Source organism: Pseudopipra pipra, chromosome 3, assembly GCF_036250125.1.
Source record: "Pseudopipra pipra isolate bDixPip1 chromosome 3, bDixPip1.hap1, whole genome shotgun sequence".
NCBI classification, from domain to species: domain Eukaryota; kingdom Metazoa; phylum Chordata; class Aves; order Passeriformes; family Pipridae; genus Pseudopipra; species Pseudopipra pipra.
Genome location: NC_087551.1, coordinates 36,866,899 through 36,888,513, shown reverse-complemented (window position 1 = coordinate 36,888,513; position 21,615 = coordinate 36,866,899). Strand labels below are relative to the sequence as shown.

At 37.1% G+C, this 21,615-nt stretch overlaps 1 protein-coding gene across 2 annotated transcripts in view; it reads right to left on the bottom strand.

Moving 5' to 3' along the window:
• The window catches only part of AKT3 (AKT serine/threonine kinase 3), a 150,525-nt gene that overhangs the window by 30,792 nt on the left and 98,118 nt on the right, over positions 1-21,615 (bottom strand). For both annotated transcript variants that reach the window (XM_064648682.1, XM_064648681.1), the window contains exons 7-10: positions 17,873-17,938; positions 16,216-16,284; positions 9,068-9,190; positions 6,963-7,091 (exon numbers count right to left, since the gene is read on the bottom strand). In XM_064648682.1, the coding sequence (XP_064504752.1) occupies positions 6,963-7,091; positions 9,068-9,190; positions 16,216-16,284; positions 17,873-17,938 (387 nt within the window). The remainder of the gene's footprint in view (positions 1-6,962; positions 7,092-9,067; positions 9,191-16,215; positions 16,285-17,872; positions 17,939-21,615) is intronic.

Genomic DNA, 21,615 nt, shown 5'->3' with positions numbered 1-21,615 from the left:
AGATGAGCTATGCGGTAGATCATTATATTCGCAGTCCAAAAAATTACCAGACTGGCAAATATCCTGATCCAATCCAAGCAAGCATTAAAAGAATTAAATAAATGTACAGCTGCAACAGTGACAAAATGGTTTTTCTGAGTCTATCTCAACTTTTTATGATCTGTATATACCACTACATTCTTAGAAAATTCAACTTCAATTCCTGTAAACACAGGAAAAGTGTGCTTTTTTCTTGCTATAATCACACCTGCAGTACAGGGTAGCATGCTTCCCCTTGCTGAAACTCACTGAACTTTGATGACCAGGTTCCAGATTATGTCAAAGCCATATTCTTCCCAAAAAGAAAAGTTGTAAGTAAGAAATTACATGAAATGTGAGGAGAGACAGCAGTTCCTTCTTGATAAAAGAGTTCTATCTTTCACTTCTCTGAGACAAAAGTCAGGGCAATAATTGATTACACATGATCTCTCTCAGGCCCATTTTTAAAAGAAAGATCACCAAAAAAATACCGGCCAAACAAGCATTGTGGAATTGATCGTTCTATTTCATTCATCTTCACTGGTCCTACTTTAAAATACGTTATGACATAAACATCTTCTATGCCTATGGATAAAGGCTATGAATCTTATCTATCACATACCTTTAAGTGATAGTACCTGCATAAGCTATATTGAAATATTTGCCTTTTTTTTTTAATGAGAGGCAACTGTTCTTATAGGAATATATCCATCTAATCCTTACATATGTACAATCTTGTACATATTCATCTACAAAAACTGTACTTTTTATGCTAATAAAACATAACTATGTCCTACCCTTTTCCCTTTATTAGAACACACCTACATATCACTGATCATCTACGTCTTTGAAGAGTTATTTGAACGACATCCATGAAGTCCCTTACAGACTTGTTCATCATCAAAACGATTTCTCTCCTGTTACTAAATAGATTAAAAGCTTCAAAAGTAATTTCTGGTATTTAAAACTTGTCTCTCCTGTGACATCAGAATTTAGTACCACATTGACTGCTTTCCTATAATGACGATTGTGCACCTAAGTCCTAAGAAATTGAACTTAAATGCAGAGATCCAGAAACTATAATCTAATCTAAGAAAACAGCCTTATAAATTTTCAGAATCAAAAGAACTTTTATTTGTCTGCCCAAGTAGCGTAATTTCCTGAATGTTCTATCAAAGAAAGTCTGTATCTTTATTAGCAGATCTTTGATCTTCGATGGTGTCGTGGGTTTACTAGTTCCCCCCCCACCTGGAGCTGAAGATGGTTAGTTCTAGGGTGGACTTCCTGATGCAGACCAAGGAGGAGAACCAATGGAAAGTTTTAGTAACGCCTCTGCGAATGACATATTTAAGAAAGGCGGAAGAGAGGATTGTTGTGCAGAAGAAATTCCAGCCAGAGAAGAGCTGCCTGGGGGCTCTTTGGGCGGCCTCGCCACCTCCCCCCACCACGGCAGGGGAGGGGTGACGGCAGCCTGGCCAGGCCTCCAACTGAGTCGGGACGGGCCGAAGGGCCCTGCTGCAGCGCAGCTGCACCCAGGATGGAACAAGCGGATGCATGAAATGAAGGAGGATTACTATCCTGCTGTGGGAGGCCTAAGAGGGAGTGAAGTCTTTCGGAAAATTTCTAACTCAGAGAGAGAGAGAGAGAGAGAGAAGCCACGTTGGAGCAGTTTATTCTGGGTAGGACTATGTAGCTCTGTGGGGAATCCACGCTGGTATAATACCCTCTGTCAGAGACTATATTCCATGAAAAACCATCGGAGTATAGAGACTGAGCTGCACCCCAGAACCTGTGGCCCGGGGGAGGGGTGGACCCAACTTGGAGGGATCCTCCAAGAACTTATTCCCGTGGGAGGGACCCCACAGACCAGGGGAAGGACTCAGAGCTTTGGCTCCCCTGTAATCTGTGGTGAAGATCATGGGGAGACAGGTTGTCCCCCTGCAGCCCGTGAAGGACCATTGGGGTGCAGAGACCCCCCTGCACCCCACAGAAGAGAGAGCTTCAAGTGCGACAGATTTGGAAGAGCTGTCGCCCTGGAGATAATGGCTTGGACTCTCAAGTGTGGTAGATTTGGAAGAGCTGTCACCCTGAGAGTAAAGAAGGGACTTCTCCTCCTGCACTGATGCAGGGGGCCGAGGGGTGGTTAGAAAGTGTGTTTAACACTGTTTATTTTATTACTTTTTAGGTTTTATCCTGTTAGCAATAAATTTTAATATTATCCTCACATCAAGTCTGTCTTGCCTGTGTGACCCCTTCCCAACTTTTAGCAATTTTGTAGGGGGTTGACATCCGGCCAGAGTAAATTCATGACAAATGGTCAACTGAAAACTATCAAAATTCAAACTGCTTTTAAATGTCTCACAGGTATATAACAAGGTATATTTACAAGTACTTTCTTAGTTTTTTCCTTTCTTTATTGAGTAAGTGATACTGTCCTGTCTTTGTCACTGCAAAACTGCAAAAGAAACATGTTTCCTGAAAAAAAGTCAAGAATACATCTCTGTTTCCTAAATGGGATCACAATTCATCTTTTTCTCATTGGATCTATCAATATTTTGTGACACCACAATGATCTTTAATTTTGACAGCTTACTTTGAAGAGTAACAACAGAAACAGACTCCTAAGAAATAGTCTCTTCTTCCCGAAAAACTACTAAGAAGTGAGAAATTATAACATATTTTATACCTTTCAAACAGGGAATACCACAGATTCTTACAACAGAAGGAAGTATTAAGTATTACCATTACATTTACACACATACACAAAAATGAGGTTTGCATTAGTTCTACTGCAGATGAAAGAGGAATTTCACTATCAGACAACCAAATTATTCTCAAAAGACTATATGATTTCACAAATAAAAAGTTACTTGCTCATTCTTCAATAAGCGTGATAAAAGGTAGATCTGTATGGCAATAAATGTAAGCCCTGCTATTTGACAGTAGCAACTATTTTCTTCTTAGAGGATGTGTTCATACCCTACCATCTTTTATGCTTGACACATAACAATGTAAGACAAACACAGACAATGCTATTTTAGTTTTCTTCAAACTGTAGAACGCTGGCGTTGGATAACAGGGAAGGACTAGGAGAGAAGAATAGGAAAGGAATGTACCTATGGACCACATAGCCAGAAGCCCTGCACACCCCGAACAGCACAGTGCATGCTGAAGGCATACATAAACTTCCACATGAGTTCCACAAATGATAAATCAGTGACAGTCTAGAAAATAATTCTATCGCCATAGACAAAAATTGACTCTAACTTGGCAAGTTCATTACAGTTTTTTTCTATGGCCTACCATCCATTTGGTCTGTGCACAGGCAGGGGCATTTTTCTGGATCTGCCAATTATCTACACAGTCAGTGTCAGGTCCTATATGAAAGGTCAGGGCCCATCCATATGAGATGAAAGAGCCTTCTCAACACGGGGTTGAAAGAATTATTTTGATCTCCAAAACATAAGGTTTGTGAGGAAAACGCAGCAACAGGTATGTTAATTTCCTGATCAAGAGTAATTCTGAAATTGCCTTGGGAAATAATTCTCTATGGATCCACAAGGACGCCTTCACCAGAGAGAATGTCATGCAAGAAGGAAATACACCTTACTCTGGCTTAGCTACTTCCCTGTTTTCCTGTTGGAAGCAACTGCAATCTAGTTTTTGCAAAAAGATGGAATAGCAAGCAGGACTCTATGCCTCAAACAATGGTGCAAAAGGCATTTGGAGAACCAAGTATTGTTTGGTACCAAATTCACAAAACTGAATTAATACAAAAGAAAACGTTAAGTCAGTTCTCAACCTGGGTATAGATCCCTGCCAGTACAAGGTTCATGAACAGCTGCTTCCTGGGTGGTGGTAGCCGCCTCAGGCTACCCCTGTATGTTACACAAGCTAACAAGTACATGGGAAGCTGAACTAGCTGAACTAAAAGGCCTGCAGAAGAGATGCACACACCACAACTGCCATAGGTGAAAGAAGAGGATGCAAGGGTGTTACTAAAAGGACAGATGCCAAATGGATTTCTACCCATAAACGGAGAATATCTTGCTTCTAAAGAAAGGCTAAAAGGCATCTACCTTTACACTTACCACAACCAGGCAAAACATAAGTATATGCTGCCATTTGTCTTGGGATAGACAAGCAGGAATTCACCATGGGAACTGGATTAAAGTCCAGTTGTAACATTTGGCTCTCATGATCTGAAGTTTGTCACAAGGTAGTAAATCTTTGCTATCTGGTAATCATTTCTCTGCAATGAACTGCAAAGAGAAGCGATCTTTGCGCATTCATTCTCTGAAACACACACACACAAATAGATTGGAGGACCCAGTCTCTTGATGGGTCCCTTTATCAGCCAGCTGCTCCATCTATAAAAATAGATACAACTGTCTCAAGTGAGCAACTATCCAGCCAATGCACTGGTACACACTATTGTAGTAGCAGAGAGTACAAAGGGAAAGTTTATTTTTAGCAAGGTTGTTCACATACTGCTAATTTCACTCTTTTACATAAGGATGTGTTGATAAAGATGTTGAGTCGTCTTATGCTGTATCAGTAACCTATCTAGGTTGCTTGCTCTAAACACTTTATCTCTGAGGTAAAAGGGAATGAGTTCTCTTGTTCCCAGGGTTAACAAAGAGTCAATTTCCTTCAAGACAGATTTTTACAAGGTGGGTCTCCAAAAATATTCATAATGGGAGGTGGAGGAGACAAGTGGGACTTCTAGAGGATAGAAAAGCAAACTGGATCGAGTACCTTGTGGTAAGTGTCTAAAACCCAGAATCAAACTTGCCAAGCTTGATGAAAGAAAGCTAACATGTTTTCAAAAGTGAGAGAAGGAGAAGCAGATGAAAGCAACTGAATGGGATATTTGCACTATTTGAGAATGTTTTCAAGACTGCTGACAAGAAGACCATGGAGGGGTTAAGAGCCAGCACACACAAGAAATGTGGCCACTGTAACCAAGCCAAACAGGCGGATCTGCAACTTCTTCTAAGTAGCCATAAAAGATTCAAAGCAGGCCAAAAATAGTTCTGGAATCCTGAAACGTAGATAACTGTTAAGTGTCTCTGCACTAAACACAAAGGAGAGGTCAGAAATTGCCAAACAGAATAGCAACAATCTGCAAGCAAGTCTCTCTCGGAGTCTAGGGGATGGAATTCTACTAAGGAGGCCAGGTATCAGCGAGTTTATCTTCACAGCTCATGTAGTTGGTGACTCACCAAACAGCTGAAATGAACACATTTAGCCAACCAAAATTATTTAGGTACTTCAAACCTGCAGTGTGAGAGAATGACTGTTCAGATTTCTCTTCACTGCTGAAAGAATTAAGGAAGACAGTACCAGATGGATAAGGAGAAAGTTGGTGGTTCCTGATATTTCCTTTACTGTTGGAGAAAAAGAATGTATCAAAAGATCTTGCTATGATCCAAAATGGTTTCATCAACTCAACATACCATATTGACTCATAACCAACTATCAGCAGTTTCAATTTCCTCCCTGAGTGTAAACTGGAAAAGACTTCAAACTTCAGAGATTTAGAAAGACTCTCAAACATGCAAACATCCTAAAATCTTCATTTCCAGACAGCACTATGTATATCAGTATATATCAGTATATCACTATGTATATCATTTTCTTTGACGTCCCTTAATTGTAAGATTTAGAATAAAAATCAAAATGCAATCTAAATTGCTTGTTGAAACAAGCTCCAGGGCTTGTGGCTGCTACTCAGGATTCAGTTCTGCTGATAGTAAGAGAATAAAGAGCTACCCTGAATCAGTGCTTCCTCCCTTCAAACTAAGGCATGTTCCTCTTTAAAGACAATATGAAGTTTCTGGTGGTGCTGAGTTGCTGCAAGAGGTGGGAAATCCCTCAGAAAACCCTTCAAATCCTTCTTAAAACAAATGGTAGAACTGAAGGGCCTTTTTAAAGCCCTTTAGATTGACTTGAAAGTATCTCAGTATCAGGTATGCACTATGTCAATTAGCAATCTTGAATGCTGACAAGAGTGGGAATAAGGGCTAATCCAACATTCACAGAATCCTTGGCATTAAGTTAAAAAAATGAAGCTGTCATTCATGTCAATACTGGAGTTGCATTTGGCAGCCCCTGGGGAGAGTCAGAGTTACATTTCCAAGCATCACAATCAGTACTGTTGACTGAAGGTAGACAGGACAAAAACCCAATCTTGGTACTGCTTCCTTTGCTTTCTTTTAGTAGACATCAGTGGCAAAGCTGTCAGCACTAATGATACCAGAGCAGATCATTTGGATGGACTTGGGCTTCTACAACAGATTCTCAAGTGGCCAAACCAGAGCTGCAAGATGGACATACCCTCATGTCCATCTTTTTATCAGTTCTGGAGAAGTGTGATGCTTGGCACTCCTGGTGCTAGCTAATCATAAAGATGGGGTGACATACCCTGTGATATCCCTTCTGCTTACATACTAGGAAACAGCTCAGTTTTGGTGCCCACCTCAACCAGTTCTCAGGTTTATACACTGAACTGTTTTCAGCAGAAATATCTAAAATTTCAACTCCCTCTTCCTGCAGCTAGGGAGTTCAGATAAAACCCAAACTCAGTACCTTCCTATTTTCCCTTGCCTCCACTGAGCTATATAAATGCTGGCTATACAGCTCAGTTAGGCAGGATCATATGTTCCAAGTGACAGACAGATGGAAAATTATTTTTTAAGAAATCATCAGAAGATAAAAACTTTAACAGAGGAAGGCAAACATGAGAAGGAAAGTGCACATTAGAGGCCTTTTTAAACACTACAAAGCAAACCATCAATATACATACAATCACCTCAAAGAATAGCAGCACATTCCATTCTGAATAACAACTGTATAGTATTAATCAGGCAAACTGTCAGTCTAAAATTAAATGGAAAAGAAACATTTTGTACTGTATTATAAGAACATATTCTAAATCATACCTCGGGTGCCAGGTATTCTGGAGTACCACAGAATGTTTTCATAGTTGCTGCATCTGTGATTCCTTCTTTGCAAAGTCCAAAATCTGTAATTTTTATGTGTCCATCTTTATCCAACATTAGATTTTCTAACTGTGTATTGGGGAGAAAAATGTTCCCTTAGTATTTCTTAACAGGACAGGTTGATGCATTACACCAATTTTGTAAAAAAGATAGAGTTATCTTTGCAACAGAATGTAATTTGGTTTTAATTAAAAAAAATTACAGCACCTATTATATTACAGCACCTATTATATTACAGCATTTAACAGTGTTTACTGTCATACAGGTTAAATAATTAGTTAATACTTTAATATAGTTTACAATAGTAAATCTCAGGTCAATCAAAGCGTGACCCTTCATTCTGAAGTTTTACAAATTTGGTGCATCTTCCATAGAACAAAAGGAAAAGAATTTTCTAAACATTCTGAAGATGCAATCAAGCAATTCAAGGTTGCAACCATGGCTGTGATTTGGTAAGACTTCATAGGTTTCCTTTGCTCTAACATGACCTTCACTTGTCAAGATACAGTTTACTTACTATACAGTCATGAAACAGCATATGTCCATAAATCCTTAAAATACCTCCATCTTCCGCAGCCTTTTCAATAACAGACAGAAGTAGGGAAAAGGCAGCTACTGATAAAAACCAAAACTCTGAAGTAAATTCCTCTTTGTCTACTTGCAAAGGACACTTCTTAAGTGGTCAATATGTACCTCTGCATGCTTTGCACTGCTTTTTAAATACATGATTCTTGCTTTGAAATATGAAATGGCTAATATCACTTTCCAAAAAGTTTGTAATTAGCAGTACTTAAAATACAGATAGAACTGAAACAAAGGAAAACATATTCTGAACAAATTTTCTCAACAAAAAACATTTTTTTTTTCAAATTATAAGGTACGTAGTGAAAATACCAATATAGAACAATCATAGCCCTGTCTTTCTAAGTCTGTATAAAGCCTGAAATATAATTCAAAGGTATAGATTTCCTGTTGAGTCTAAGTGTCATACAAAGAAAACTAAAGTAGATGACACCAGAAATAAAAGAGTAATGATATCAAATTTCTCCTTCTTTATTATTTAGAATTTCAATAAAAATTCACCTATCATTCCTTGACCATACAATTCCATATTTTTCCAAGATGCCACAGCATTTTCTGTTAGTGTGACAGATTCTGCTACAAACAGGTAACACAGTATTTTGTTTTCTGTCTGCCTCCCTGAGCAGAACTTGCCTACCACTGCCTCCTTCTCCTTGGTTCCTGTACAAAGGATTCCATGAATGAATTCCACTAGTGTGCATGTACAGCGGGAAAGCAAAATTTCCCGTACATGAAATTAAAGGCTTGACACAGAAATAAAACAGCCTTATTATGGAATTTAGAGATTCCTCCTACATAAGTTAGAAAATGTTCCTGCTGAAAACAGAAGTTGTTTTCCATAGAACATGGTCATACTGTGACACAGAGTACCTGGATCAACAGAGTGCCAGGCAACAGAGGATAAACAACTGTATACGCAGGCAAATCTAAGACAAACCACATTCTATTAATATGAATTTTTCCCAAGATACAAAAGACAAAATAATTTTGAAATTAATGCTGAAATTCTTTTCCTATTGAAGTATTCCGAACTGTTTTAAATGTCTTCACATCACAGAAAAACATACCTCTTTGCTGAGATAAACAGAATGCAGTTACATTGTCCCAATTCACCATTTCCCTCGTTTGAGGACATTGAGAATTGTATTTGAGATTTGTGTTGAAATCCAAGTTAAGTAATAGGGCAGGGGGTAGGGAGGATGAGGATCAGAAGTTTAAATCTTCTTCAGATGTTGTTATTACAGGATTCTGTTTCATTTTTTAATCATTAAAGTCAGGGAATGTACCCATCTAGAGATTACTGTATCAAACAACTTCCTCCAGCACACACAGAACTTAAAACTGAACACAGATTTTTTTTTCCCATTAACTCTGAATAGTGCAACCTTATAATTACTTTGTGTTTGTCCCCATAGTCTCTGCAAAAACAAAAATTTGATTAGTTTTTTCCTTTCTTTTTTTACCTTGAGATCACGGTACACAATCTTCCCAGAATGCAGATAGTCCAGGGCAGAGACAATTTCTGCACCATAGAAGCGTGTGCGGTCCTCTGAGAACACCCGCTCTCTCGACAAATGGAAAAACAGCTGCAGGGTAAACAGCAGGGACAGGATTGTAATAATTACTGATTTAGTGGGGGAAATTAACACAAACATAAAACACCTCTCATCACCATATTGTGATGATAGATAGTGTACTCTCAGTGGACACTCAGCACTCTTAGACAGCAGCTGGCTTATCTTTTCCAGGTTTCCAAAGGGAGAAAGCGAGCTGTTAAATCAGCGTTTTAATCAATATACCAATCTTGTTTAAGGCATTCTGCTTGCTACTCATTTAACCTTCAGTTACCAGAGGGAAAAAAAATAGTATGCAACAGTGTCATTCTGTACTTCTCCCTCTACCACTTCCTTGAAATTTTGCTTTAAGCCACTGGAAGATACCACTAAAATACCTAGACTCTGGTTCCGCTTTATGTTTTTCAGGACTTTAGTAACCTTTCTTTGAACTGAAAAAAGTCTAGCTCTTCAACAGACTTCGACTGAACAGGTGAACGGGCATTTTACAAAAACAGCACATTCATACTGCTAGCAATATCACAGTCACTAGAAAAAGGAAATAAACAACTGCTTAGAGCTTATAAAAATAAATCTATGTATTTAGTGTATTTCTTTGCTACGATGTAAATATTTCTTTGCAGGTTTTGTCTCTTCTTTAATACTTTATAAGTAACATCACTTCACAGACACTTCTTCAACTGAAGTCTTTCAGTGAAAAATACTAATCATTACATATTGCCAGTAATTTCAGCTGCAATGAAAAAGTGTGAGGTGAAGCTCTGTAAGGTTGTCAGCATCTTAATGGATAAAATATCACCCTCAGAACTTGGAACAACATCTAAAAAAGCACAATTGGCTATTTAATCCAAATGTTCTCCAAAATGGCAAGTTTCATTTACTGTGTTAAGAAAGTTTGGGTAAGTCCTCCAGCAAAGATTAGTGAGTATATTTCTGTATTCTGCTTAAAAATGGGCCATGTTACAACTTTTTTGGATTTACCACAAGAGCTAACAATCAACAAAACAAAAATACAGACAATGTTATCATTTATAAATTAGACATAGACAGTAAAATCCATAACAACAATGCAGCTTTTTTATTTTCACAGCTAAAAGGATCAAGTAGATTAGAATTCTAAAATGACAAGGTAGGTAAAAAAAAAAAATCCCAAAAGCTAACCAATCAAAAAAACAATTATGTGATTAATCCATCCTTACTACCACCTACTTTATGTCTGTAGGAAATACACACTCTATTCATGTGGCACAGAACAGCGGAGGAATTACTGCAACTATTTTCAGCAGGTAGACTTCTGGATGTGGTACTCGGGGATATGGTTTAACGGGTGGTTATGGTGGAGCTAGGTTGATGGTTGGACTAAATGGTCTTGCAGGTCTCTTCCAACCTTGATGATTCCGTGACTTTTCAAAATGTAACTAAAAAGTCACTGCTATGAATTAGAACTCAGCTTCTTTCCTGACAGTTGTAATTCAAAATAGCTGTATCACCTTATTCTTAACCTAAACAAACCTTTCAGTAAACGAAGCCTTTTGGCAGCATATATCTGTATAAGCAGAGACTTCACAGAAAACAGAAACTGCACTATGATTTAAAGAAAGTATTTCATTTTTGTTCATTGTACCTGTATTCCCCTTTTAATTTCTTTTCCAATTGTCAAGGCATCCTGTATAAAAATGGCATACCTGCATGATGAGGAGGATCATTATTTTGTAGGAGTGCCTACCGCTCCTGTTGCTCATTTCCCTGTTTAAGCACCAATCCCTGATGGTGACATCAGCCCTCCCTGTAGTAACTTGCTCTCTGGACTGCACCTGCTTAACAGCCAATGCCAACACAAGACCCATCCAGACTAAGCAACTAAGTCTGACTTCATGATGTCCCTCACATATTACAAAACTGGGAAAAGAACAAACAAATTTCCCAATTTGTGTGGTCTTTTTCACATATTTTTGCAATATTTAAATAAGAGATACCACTAAGTAGAATTTCATCCAAACAAAGAAAAATATAAAAATGTATGTAATTTATGCATTTATGTCTGGTTTGTGATCTCTTTCATAAATAATGGCCTAATGCCACTCATTTTTAAGAGTTTTATTTGTTTTGATGGATTAAAAGTAATTAAAAATAGAGGTCAACACAATCAAAAAATTTATAACTTCCTGTTAGCCCTACATTCATTTCTATGCTAAAGGATTATTGCCATTTTCTCTATGAAATAGACTAATCCAGTAGTTGAGCAGCAGTCTTAGAAAATTCTAAAACCTCAGGATACTTGTCGGCAATGCAGCTGTATTAGTTTCTACTTAAAGTATCCCAACCAAAACCTGAGAGTTGATAACCTGAAAAGTTAACATAGGAAAAATTTATTTTCTTTAGTGTTTATTTCCAACAAAACTATTTATTTTAACTAAAAATACTAACTTCAACATAAAATGACCTGCTAGAAAAAACTAACAACCCTTCTGTGATTGCCAAAGAAACTATGAGTTCCTGAGTCAGTTTATTTTAATATATATGTGACACTACAGTCACTCTTCTTCATATTATTTTAGCATCTGAGTTGTCACCAAACCATACATCTACCTTTGAATGAAGAATGTACATTTAGATATAAAAATGCAGGTTTCAAGTGCATTCATACACTCAGATATATGCTAAAAGTACTAAAGCAGATTCTAAAATTATAATAGGGAGAGCAGGAGATTACATCATTATTTTCAGCTAATTATTTAGTTGGTTCAGTATTTTGGAATAATTCTGTCACCATGTTCTATTTACAATTGTCGGGACTGGAAGATTACGTTTATTAAGTCAGAGAAGGAAAAGAAGAAAGTTGATTGAAGGTTATAAAAAATGTTTCCAACATTTGCACTATTTATTGACTTACAGTTATTAAATATGTGCTATAAAGCAATTGGAATTGCAATAGAAATAGGTTTGGCACAAAGAAAGCCATTTTGCACATAACAGTTTTATGGCATACACGAGGGTGTGATTATTACAGTGAAGACTGGAGCTACGAATTTCCTGGTATGCCTTTAAAAACTGAACAACAATGTTGCCATGAGGTTTTTTCCTAATGAAAAAATTTTAACAAGCATCAAACATAAAAGTATATTCACCTGCAGATCCAAGTATGACAAATATATAAAAGACATAACCTTGTATCAATTGATACGTTAAACTTCTACACATGCTAGTGATTTACTTGGCATATTCTAAGTTGTATGTCTGGCTCCTACTCTGGTACTGGGTTTACTTAGCTCTGCATTTTATATTTGACTGTTGATTTCGCAAAGTACTCTCAGTGGCAGCCTTGAAATTTTGAATTATTTTTTTATTGTTTCAGACTTCATATTGCTTCTAGGTACGTTCTATACTCAAAGAAATGTAGCACCTTTATCTTGGACTATCATAATTTTAGGCTAAGGAACATTCTCTCATTTACTTATTTTTTGTTAGGTAGCTTGTACATCCTCTGCCTTTTTTTTTCTAGACAGTAACAGCACTTGTTCAATTACAACAAACCATTTAGTTCTCTCCTGCCTAATGAATTGAAGTAAGAGCTGTGAAACAAAAATGCCAAGAGGAACAGAGATTCAGAATTCTCTGAGTGGAGAAACCATCTGAACAAATTTTAGAGTCTAGTTTTGTTATACACATAATTACCAATTAAGTTGGTTACAAAGTATGGAATCTGGAATTATCCTTAAAATGCAGAGCAAGGAAGTTAATGAACTTATCAGTCAGCTGAACCAGTGTACTCTGCAGAGTAATGTATGTAATAGATTTCATTCCTAAATGCTTCTCAACATTTAAAACAAAATACTTGAAATAAAAAATGGGAAACATACACTTGAAAATTATTCCCCAACAATAAAGAGCCATTTGGTCATTTCAGCTAAGCCAGATTAATTTTTTTACCCAAAATCAATTTTCAATATCTTAAGGCTACTTTAATGTAATTTCTTCAGTAACAAAGGTATTGAGAAGTAATCACAATGGCAGAAGTATCCTCCTATAGCTCTATACTACAACATAGTTTATGATCAATAGACATTGGTAAACATTTCATCCACAGAGTCCAACAGAAAAACAAAAAAAGAAAAAATTTAGCTTTCAGTCCACAATTATTTCAAGATTGGGTCTTAAGCAGGACTTTATGATCCTTGTGGGTCCCTTCCAACTTGGCATATTCTGTGATTGTGTGAAAAAAAGTTGTTAGTATAAGGAAAACATATTTCCATCTGAATAATCCACTTGAAAAAATCCTCTAATGTTTTTTCTTTACTGTATTTATGTACATAATATGCTTTGTTTTAAAAAAAAGGAAGTTAAAAGGGAATTCTTCGCTGTAATACTTTGTACACTGTAAAAAAAGCACACACACAGACCAGGAAATCTGATGCAGTTCCATTTTCATTGTAATGTGTTCTCTTATTAACGGAGCCTAATTAATTTTAAGTCACATAGGCAAAGTAAGGCAAAGATAGCTTTTTACTATTCTAGTGGGATATTACATTTAACACGGATCTAGATTTTTTATAGATACAGAAGATTCTTGCTTACAATTTCTTCTCCTCCAGAATGACATTTAGTGACCCCTTCCTTGACTGTTTCCTTTCTAGCTATAGCAAGAGGAACTGAAGACTCCTAGTACTGACCACACCTACCTGTACTAGGGCAGAAGCCTAAAATGTGGCATTTAGGTAAGAGTCAAGAATACGTATCAAAACTTCAAGAACTCCTTCATCTGGAGAACTGTTTGGGTAATAGTGCTCCTGACAGATATAATCCATGAAAATTCCCAACCAACCGACTCAGTCACAGCAGTTTAACTAAAAAGAAATCTTTAATCTAAAGGAATTTTAAACAGAAACACACTGAAGGCAGTACAGCACTGGAGAGAATCAAAAGCAACATGGTACAGCCACAGTCAATTTCCTACTGGAAGGATATAACTAAAAGATGAGTTTTCAACACCTTCGACAGTCAGAAAACAGTCTAAGGAAATGAAACTTCCTTGGAACACAGGCAGAATAGTAGAGGGAAGCAGCAAAAGAAAAAAGTCTGTGTATCATATAGGTTAAAATGCTGGCTAAACTTTGTGCAGCTTACTTTTAGTAGCTCTGAGTTAATAACAAGGCTATTTTTACAAATATGAAGTCCTCTGTATTTTTCTTAGCAGACAGTGACTAAAGTCTGAAATTCACAAGAAAATTTGGTAAGATTAAAGATTCTGCTATTAGAAAAGAGAGCTTGTCCAACTTACTATTCTAGATCTCTAGTCAAAGAGAAGCACATAAGCAAATCTTCAAAGAAAACTGCCTATTCCAAAAAGCCATTATTTTCCCACTGTGGCAAAAATCTACAGTTAGCTTGCTGAATTAGGGAACCATCAGCAAAGAACATGAGCAAGACTGACATCATACCTGAAGCATCATACCTGGAAAAAAGCAACCCAATCTTGGAAAAATACACTGCAATTATTCAAATCCCATAAGCAAAAGCAGACTGCCACCGAGACATTCATGATACAAGATGCTTGCAGCAGTAGCCACAAAGTTGCACCACCCAATCCAGAGAAATGCATTGATCAAAATACAGTGGCAGAGTATCCTCAGTCATAAGAAAGTAATTGAAAACATCCTCTAGGTGCTCTGCTCTGCATTCAAATAGGAAAGAAAGGTACCTTTTAAAAAGATTAATAGCTAAATAATAGGCTGATGTTAAAAACATACATTCAGAGTGTATCCCCAGAGATTACAGAAATACAATAAGGCTTTACATAGAGAAAACTATGAAGAATAGCTAGTTTATAAGGCAACACTTAAAACTCATTGCAGATAGCACTGACTTAGTATTGGTGACATAAGTTCAATGTCAAATAAGCCAGCTGAGTGTCCAAGAGAAGGCTGTTATCCCATTACTGCTGAGGGAGATCTTTGTGTCTGGTTCAATGCCTGTGATGTCCAGAACTGGGTTTATACATATTGAGTCAAATAAGCCATCCTGCCATATGAGAACCATATAGCACCATATTTAGCCATAGCTGGTAGACGACAGGCAAGAACAAGTCAAGATCCAAGTGGGCCTCAGACTGACAAACTGCCAGAGCAACAACTGCAAGATGGGCATTTTGGGGGTGTTTAGGCGTTAGGGTTATATCTGAAGACAGTTTTATTGCAGGAGAAGACATCAAAAGCATAATGCAAAACATCATGCCAAAGAAATTCCTGAATGAAGAAACAGTTTTCTAATATTAGAAAAAAAAAAAAAAACTAGTGAAAACACTTAGCCCTTTAATATTATCATGCAGCATATAGCAGACAAAGTAAGGAAAATCCCCTAGTTCATGTTGTAATGAGACACAATCTGAATAGCAAACAGCATCTAAAAGGTAGATAAAAGTCTTCTTAGATTGCAGTTCTCTAATTCCATTTGCTGGGTATCACTTTTGATATTTCATTCTTTAGTAAACAGCTGGAGGACAGCAACAGCTTAAAAGCTAACAACACTCTAAGAAGTTCAGTGTTGTAGTTGAAATTTCCAGAGTACACAGCAAGTGAAGGGGATAGAAGTACTGAAAAATATGAATGCTCCACTCTTTTCCGATAGATTTTTGCAATAGCTACAGCAAAGAAAGCACATATTTCATATTAGGACAAAAGTAAGACTAGTCAACACTGGTTTTGCTTGTTTACACTAGATTATGATTGTTTCATGCCAGAACGTGTTATAACATGCTTAATGAAAAAAACCAATAAGCAAGCTATTTGCAATTATTTCACTACCATGAAGTTATCTTTCACTATACAGGAGTCTAATTTTTCCAAAATAGGAAGTGGTTTTGACAGCAAGGACATAAAACATGTCAACTGCTGTTTTTTACATAAAACAGTTCCAAATTTTTTTTAAAAGCCCTTCAAATTTACCAGAAAGCAAAAAAGGCAAGAAAAATTATAACCTTTAAAGTGTAAGCCAGTGACAGTATCACCATTACAAGTGCAAAACATCTTTCTTAAACTTACCTCTCCTCCATTGACATACTCCATCACAAAACACAAACGATCCTTTGTCTGGAAGGAATATTTCAAGGACTTGCAAAGAAAACAGCAAAATCAAACCAATTATCATCTTGTATTAACCCAATTTCTTGTACTTAAAACTGTAACAAAATTTAATTTTATCTTTTTAAGTAGAAAATTCTGACTTTAGTGAGAACTTTCAGAGTAATAAGTGTAATCTCCCATCTGGAATTTGAGATGAATTAACACAAAAACTTTCAAGTCTTTCCTCACCTCTGCCACATGGCCGCTGACATGAAAACATCATGTTTGTCACAATAAAATAATAAATGGTTACTAAAACAGACAGGTTTATACTACATTTCTTACTGCCATACACGGTATCAGCTATTCCCACTCATCTTATTTTATGACCCCCACTTCCACAATGCCCACGAAGAGAGAAATTATAATATTCTTTTTAATTTCTCCTAAATGAAATCTTAAAAGTGATCTTAACCTCCAGCCTGCTTTTATTTCCAAAGCAAGGACTCTCCAGTTTCACATACTATGGAATATTAAAAACACTGAGTGCCAAATTAATATATTTATTTACATATCATTTTAAAGTTGTAACAGATGTTAATTTTTGACTTATCAATGTTGATTTCATTTTGATTGGAAAAAATGATATCATACAAAATCTACAGGTGAAGACAGCCTAAGAGAAAGGAAATTCAGTAGAACTACATGTAAGAAGCATAAGGAGACTCATGTGACTTAAATTCTGCATTTCTCATACTTGTTTTAGAATAACAGAAAGATAAAAAGATACAACTGCAGTTAACATTGTTACATTATTTGACTGGAGGTAGGGCTACTCCTGCTTACCTTTACACTGTAATTTAAGAAACATTACAGAATCTCTTTTCCCTGGACTGAATTTCCCAGAATATTTTGGCCAAGCAATGTAAATGCAATCCTCTGCTTTCTAAAAGGTTTGTGTTTCTAAAAAGGAAAGCTTCTATGCTATACTTTGACATTTTAATACCAAAAAAAAAAAAGATATTTCCCTGTCTTAACAATGTACTAATCATATTTTGAAATAAATGAAAATATTTTCTAATATATTCTCATAGAAGTGGAATGAGAATTAATTCTACAGAAGAAAGCCAGTTGTAAACTTAACCATAATTTCTCATAAGTCTCAAAATTTTCATCTTCTTTTCTGTATTTTCCCTCTATTAATTATTAACCATGTGAAGACAAAGATAGTGGGGCTAGAACTTGAGCTTTGTGGCTCTATGGGCTACTTATGTTGAACAAATAGTTATTTTTATTGTTTTGCTGAATTCTTAATTAAGTTTTCTTGGTAAAAATAAATTACACTCGGTGACATCAATAGCTTTTATTTTAAAAGTGTTCATATATAAAAATTGCACAAGTTACATTCTACAATTAAATTTGTTTTCAGTGCAATTAAGCTTTACAAACTTATTAGAAACATTATTTCTGAACTTTTAATTACATATCCTGATAAAGGATATCATAGGCACCAGAGAGCTACTGCTTGTTTACAAATCATCCTGCGAAAGACTTCAAAATTTGTTTGTAAAATATATTCATAATGGATGTCGAAAATGACCTGCTAATGTACTTAAAACTAGTCTCCAATACCTACTGTTAAAAAAGGGTGTCTGGTGTTTTTCAATACTCTGCTTTCTGTAAGTGTATGAGCCACTTCATCCTGAGAAATAGAGAGTAGAAGAAGTAGGTCTGAGTTAAGATACAAAACTGTTATTTAATTAATTACAAGAAAAAGGTCAACACTTCAAAAAGAGAAAGTTACAGTACAGTTTTGAAAAACGAATGAACCTTCACATTTTTTGAGAAAATATTTAAGTTTGCCAAAAAAAAAATTAACATTATTTTTATTTGGTTTTCTTATTTTCTTGTTTTAAAGTGAAGTCTTGATTCAGGGAAGGAAGAAATTATAATATTGTATTTGACATCTTAAAAATATAGTCATCACAACTTCACAGTTCTGGTACGAATCACCCGAACAATGAATCTATAGAGAGACGGAACCAATTTGCAAGATGCATACACATGGAGTAACTGACAGGCAAATATAAAAACCAGTCCTCATTTAGCCCAGTGTCACACACAGTCAGTTTTTCTGGTTTTAAACTTTCACTTGGTTTGGCGTTGGTTTTGTTTTTATCCACCCAGGCTGTCCTTAGGAGCCTGGCGGTGAGCAGTGCTCCTCTGACCAGGATGACCTCCTTTCCTGAGGACATTCTCCTCATCCTCAGGAGGTGGGAGATGTCCACACAATCCCCAACTCATTTTCAGCCACACTTGGGGAAAGAGGCAATTTGGAGAGAGACAGTTACACTTGCCTGTCTGTGAGCCTGAAGAGAGAAGATTAAAACAAGCCCTATGCCAAAGTGAGAGAAGGAAACTAACCTGGTTAGCTTCCTGGGAAGCTCACTCGCTCTTATCCCCTACTCCTTCCACAGACTCTCCCCTCTCACCATCCCCTTGGGTGGGCACCACACAGGGGGCAAAGGAGCCTGGGCAGGTGAGGGGAAGGCCCCAGGGGCACGGCTGTGGCCACTCACACCACCAGGTCTGCAGAGAGCAGAGCTGTACAGGGGTGAGGGGATGAGGATGATGGGCAGAGGGCTTACCCTGCCCTACAACACGAACAGCTGCCTAAGACTAGGGAGAAAACACAGCTCTTAGGGAGTTCACATTATGAATACACAGCCATTTTATGCAATTCTGCATGTAATACCTACTGTGAATCCCCCTCCCCAGGCTGCCAGGGGCCAGGCCTGAAAAGCCTGAGAGTTACTTGGCTGGTTTAGCCATTTCCTGTAGCGCTAAGCTACCACTGAGCTTTATATTACACAGAAGTAAAGACTAGCCTAGTGTGACTCAAACTTCAACCGTAATCCTGCAGAAGTAAATATATTTAGTCAGAGTACACTTTATTATTGCCACAAATAATACCAATATAACATTATTGTACTACACATAATTATGAGACGATGCTCTGAAGATAAGGTATTATTAAACTGGAAAGTAAACACAGATGTCAGGAGTTTCAAAATAGACTTTAAAAATTGTCAAAATAGGAAGCTAAACAACAACAGAGTTAGTGGTAATCAATTATGATGCCATTTAGCTGAATAGCAGTGCAACACTGAGTATATACACTGCAACCACATACTAGGGGGAAAACAAATAAACAAAAAAAACTTTAAGGAAAAAAGCAAGTTTAAAAGTTTTTTTATTTTTAAACCTCTGTAGTTCACCAGATATGCAGTATAAAAAGCTGGCAATGGGCAGTTTTTCTGGCATTGCCTCAGGAGTTTGTAATACTGGTAGCAATTTCCTGGTAAGTGTAATATTAATCTGTCATGAAAATTTAGGATCAACAGATTTAGTCTGAACTGGGCAGATGCTATACAGCTGTCAATGCACCACTTTTCTGCCTCAGTATGCTGTTAGACCTTCTGTAGAGCTACTTTTTGCACAGGCAAGTAGCAATAGGACAAGGGGGGACGGTTTTAAACTAAAAGAGGAGAGATTTAGATTAAACCTTAGGAAGAAATTCTTTACTGTGGGAGCGGTGAGGCACTGGAACAGGTTGCCTAGAGAAGCTGTGGGTGCCCCATCTCTGCAAGTATTCAAGGACAGGTTGGATGGGCTTTGAGCAACCTGGTCTAGAGGAAGGTGTCCCTGTTCATAGGAGGGGTTTTGGAACTAGGTGATCTTTTAGGTCCCTTCCAATGCAAGCCATTCTATGATTCTAGAATGTATATTACATCACATTACAGTCTGAGTTGGGACTGCAGATCTATTCGCACTGATCTCCAGAATTAAACTGATAAATTGATAAATCCCCATGGCATGATCACACGCTGACTGCGCCAGATAGCTAAATTCAAACTCAAGTCTGCTTTGTTTTTAGTTTAGGAAGGAGTAGAAAAACTGGTATTTTAGTGACAATAGGGAAAAAAACATGAGCACTTCACTTCTAAAGATCTAAGTATGGTTTAAAAAAAAAGCCTAAAAAAGCCTATTTTTTATTCTTTCATCAGTTTCTTATCAATATAGAAGTGTACTATGGAAAACTTGGGGGACTCCCTTCAAAACAAAATTCCAGTTCTGAGGAAGTAAAATTTCAAAGACTGTGGTGCTTCCATTTTCTTCACAGGATGAAAGGCATCTTTCCTCACACAATCTTCTTGCTAGTCTACAAATAGGCAGAAAAACCTGGTCTGCTTTAGGTAGTGCCAGGTTCTGTTCAATCTAGTCTACCTTTCTGTTTTCAAGTAAACAGATCAACAAACAGTTGTATCTCTGATTTCTTCAAAATCACTCTTGCTTTATACATACTTCTATGAACAAGAATTTTTGCTCATCAGAGACGAAGTTATCCAATAACCAGTTTTAACCCTTCTAAAAAGTCCCTGATATTGTAGCAGCCAGAAAAGTAAATGGAAAAACCCTAAAATTCAAACATCTGTTTTGTATGTTATTGATACAAAGCAATAAGCTGAAATGTTCTGAAGGCTGGAAGGATATAAACGAGCAGCAGAAAAGGATGTCACAGGAGTCTGATCTAAGACTCCCCTGAGGACCCCTCAGGTGCCAGGGGTGAGCAGAACCAGTGTTCTGGTTGTCAGGATGGAGACTGGGCTACAGCACACAGCAGCCAAGGAGACTCTCAGACCCACAGGGTAGCCCACAGAGTTTGTTGCCATGTCTTAAAAGGAGGACTACTGAGATGCTCCTTCCCACGCAGAATCAAGAGAATGCAGAAGCAATACCCTCTTTTCTTCCTGTATGTCCTGATTATGAAGAAGGACACACTCTGTTCCTGTTAGTCCAAGCCATATACATGCTGACTAGCCTGCCAGCGCACACAACACAGCTGCTAAGGGCACACACAACTCACAGGTCAGTCTCTTCACTGCTGAAGACTTAAGTTTAAGCCTCTCTGCCTAATACAGGGCTGGTTTTAATGAAACTCAAGGAAATATAACTGTCTGAGGCTTCTACTCCTCTATCAAATTTAATCAAAACTGATCAACTCATTCAAAAGTTACTAGAAAGTGAGTGACAGACAAATGAACATAGAGATAGATTGCAAAACTCTTGTAAGCTCTGTTTTCATAGGTCAATGGGAAAACTAGAAAAATATGAAGGATATTTTAAAATATAATGTATGTAAAACACAGTAGTTCCCATTCACATCCAGTTTTTATGGATACTGATAGTTAGCCTCAAGCATTCAAAAATCCCAGTCAGATCTGCATCCCTCAAAACCTCCTCACTTAACAAATGGGATTATTTTTAATTGTGTCTCATGTTGATAAATGCGTGTAGGTTTCTTGCTTTCAACTTGTT